At 42.8% G+C, this 2,500-nt stretch overlaps 1 protein-coding gene across 1 annotated transcript in view; it reads right to left on the bottom strand.

Annotated features, from left to right (window-relative positions):
• Positions 1 to 2,500, bottom strand: part of LOC143287485 (acetyl-coenzyme A transporter 1-like) — a 16,497-nt gene that overhangs the window by 7,543 nt on the left and 6,454 nt on the right. The window contains 2 exon segments of the mRNA XM_076595503.1: positions 1 to 51; positions 1,935 to 2,089. The exon segment at positions 1 to 51 is cut by the window's left edge and continues 134 nt beyond it. Coding sequence (XP_076451618.1) covers positions 1 to 51; positions 1,935 to 2,089 — 206 coding nt within the window.

Consider the following 2,500-nt stretch of genomic DNA (forward strand, 5'->3'; position numbering starts at 1 on the left):
CCACCAACGTGGTGGTCACAAAGAACACCACGCCCCAGAAGTACAGGAAACCTGCACAACACCATTTCAAACAGAGCATGTGTGACTGCATAATATTTCACGCTTTCTCCGGAGTACCACGTCTTTTTCCAGACCACACTGAACTTTTTCCACACCAAACACAAATCTATACACCCCACTGAACATTTGGCATACTACACACCACACTGAACTTTTTCCACACCAAACACAAAGCTAAACACCCCACTGAACATTTGGCATACCACACACCACACTGAACATTTTCCACACATAACACAAAGCTAAACACCACATTGAACATTTTCCACACATAACACAAAGCTAAACACCACAATGAACATTTTCCACACAACACAAAGCTAAACACCACACTGAACATTTTCCACACATAACACAAAGGTTAACACCACACTGAACATTTCCCCTCCCAAACACAAAGCTTTAACACCACACTGAACATTTTCCACACCAAACACAAAGCTTAATCACCACACTGAACATTTCCCACACCAAACACAAAGCTTTAACACCACAGTGAACATTTTCCACACCAAACACAAAGCTTTAACACCACAGTGAACATTTTCCACACCAAACACACAGCTGAACACCACACTGAACATTTTCCACACCAAACACACAGCTTAACACCACACTGAACATTTTCCACACCAAACACAAAGCTTAATCACCACACTGAACATTTCCCACACCAAACACAAAGCTAAACACTGCTATGAACATTTTCCACACCCAACACAAACCTAAACACCACACTGAACATTTTCCACACCAAACACAAAGCTAAACACTGCACTGAACATTTTCCACACCAAACACAAAGGTAAACACCGCACTGAACATTTTCCACACCAAACACAAAACTAAACACCACACTGAACATTTTCCAAGCCTAACACAAACCTAAACACCACCCTGAACATTTTCCACACCATACACAGAGCTAAACACCACACTGAACATTTTCCACACCTAACACAAACCTAAACACCACCCTGAACATTTTCCACACCATACACAGAGCTAAACACCACACTGAACATTTTCCACACCAAACACACAGCTGAACACCACACTGAACATTTTCCACACCATACACACAGCTAAACACCACACTGAACATTTTCCACACCTAACACAGAGCTAAACATCACAGTGAACATTTTCCACACCAAACACAAAGTTTTAACACTACACTGAACATTTTCCACACAAAAACACAAAGCTAAACTGTATCAAAAATTGCTGCCACACTGTTCGTGAAAGAGACTGGCAGATATCCTGGTGCTGATATTCAGTTTTCATCATGTTTTGTTTTTTTCAATTCTTTTGTTTATTAATACAGAAATTTTGCATTGTGTTTGGTATTGGTCAAGGAATGTTCTATTAAAATTCAAGATTCTCCAAACCCTGAAATGAAGGGTAAGACTTTTTCTCCCCAAGACTTTTCCATACTTCAATGACTCATATAGCTAGCTTGAAGGATAGAAAATATACACAGAATAATATGCAGATATTTGGTTAAAAAAAAAAAAATCCGTTATATTATCACAGCAAACTGATTGTGTGTGTGTGTGTGTGTGTGTGTGTGTGTGTGTGTGCGTGTGTGTGTTTGTGTGTGTGATGGTGTCTGTCTCTGTGTGTGTCTGTAAGTGTGTGTGTGTGTATGTGTGAATGTGTGTGTGTGTGTGAAAACACGTCTGTCTGTGTCTGCACTTGCGTGTGTGTCTGTGAATGTGTCACAGTGTATGTGTCACACGTGTGTGTGTGTGTACATGCATGTGTGTGTGTGTGAGCGTGCATGCGTGCTCGTGCGCATACACATGTGAGCATGCAGGCGCATGTACATGCATGGCCATCGCATCACATTTCCACAGGCTTCCACCACTCACTGCCTAGAGTGATGACGCCCTCAGGCTGGGGCTCCCATCGCAGGTAATTGTTGCAGAAGTCGGCCGACTCCAGCGCCAGAAACAGCACGTTGCCCAGGAAGTACCCTGCTGTCTGCCCCACTGTGTTGCACGTGCTGGCCCAACCCACGTTTTCTCTGTGTAACACACGTATGTACACACACACACACACACACTTAGTATAGATGTATACATGATACAAGCACACATAGAGGCGATACACACACACACACACACATACACACACACTACACACTCACAAAGTGGACACACACACACACAAAGTGGCCATACACACACACAAAAACACACACACACACACATACAGTATAGATATGATACAAGTACACACAGTGGCCATACACACACACGATACAATCACAAAGTGGCCACGCACACACACAAACACACACACACACATGCCCGCGAGCACACACAAGTATCCTTACTATACACACATTGACATGAGTTCAGTGATGCATGTCAGAATACATACACTATACACATGACAACTAAGCCCACACCCTACGGGTGCCAGATACATACAA

The sequence above is a fragment of the Babylonia areolata genome, chromosome 11, assembly GCF_041734735.1.
Source record: "Babylonia areolata isolate BAREFJ2019XMU chromosome 11, ASM4173473v1, whole genome shotgun sequence".
Taxonomy (NCBI): Eukaryota; Metazoa; Mollusca; class Gastropoda; order Neogastropoda; family Buccinidae; genus Babylonia; species Babylonia areolata.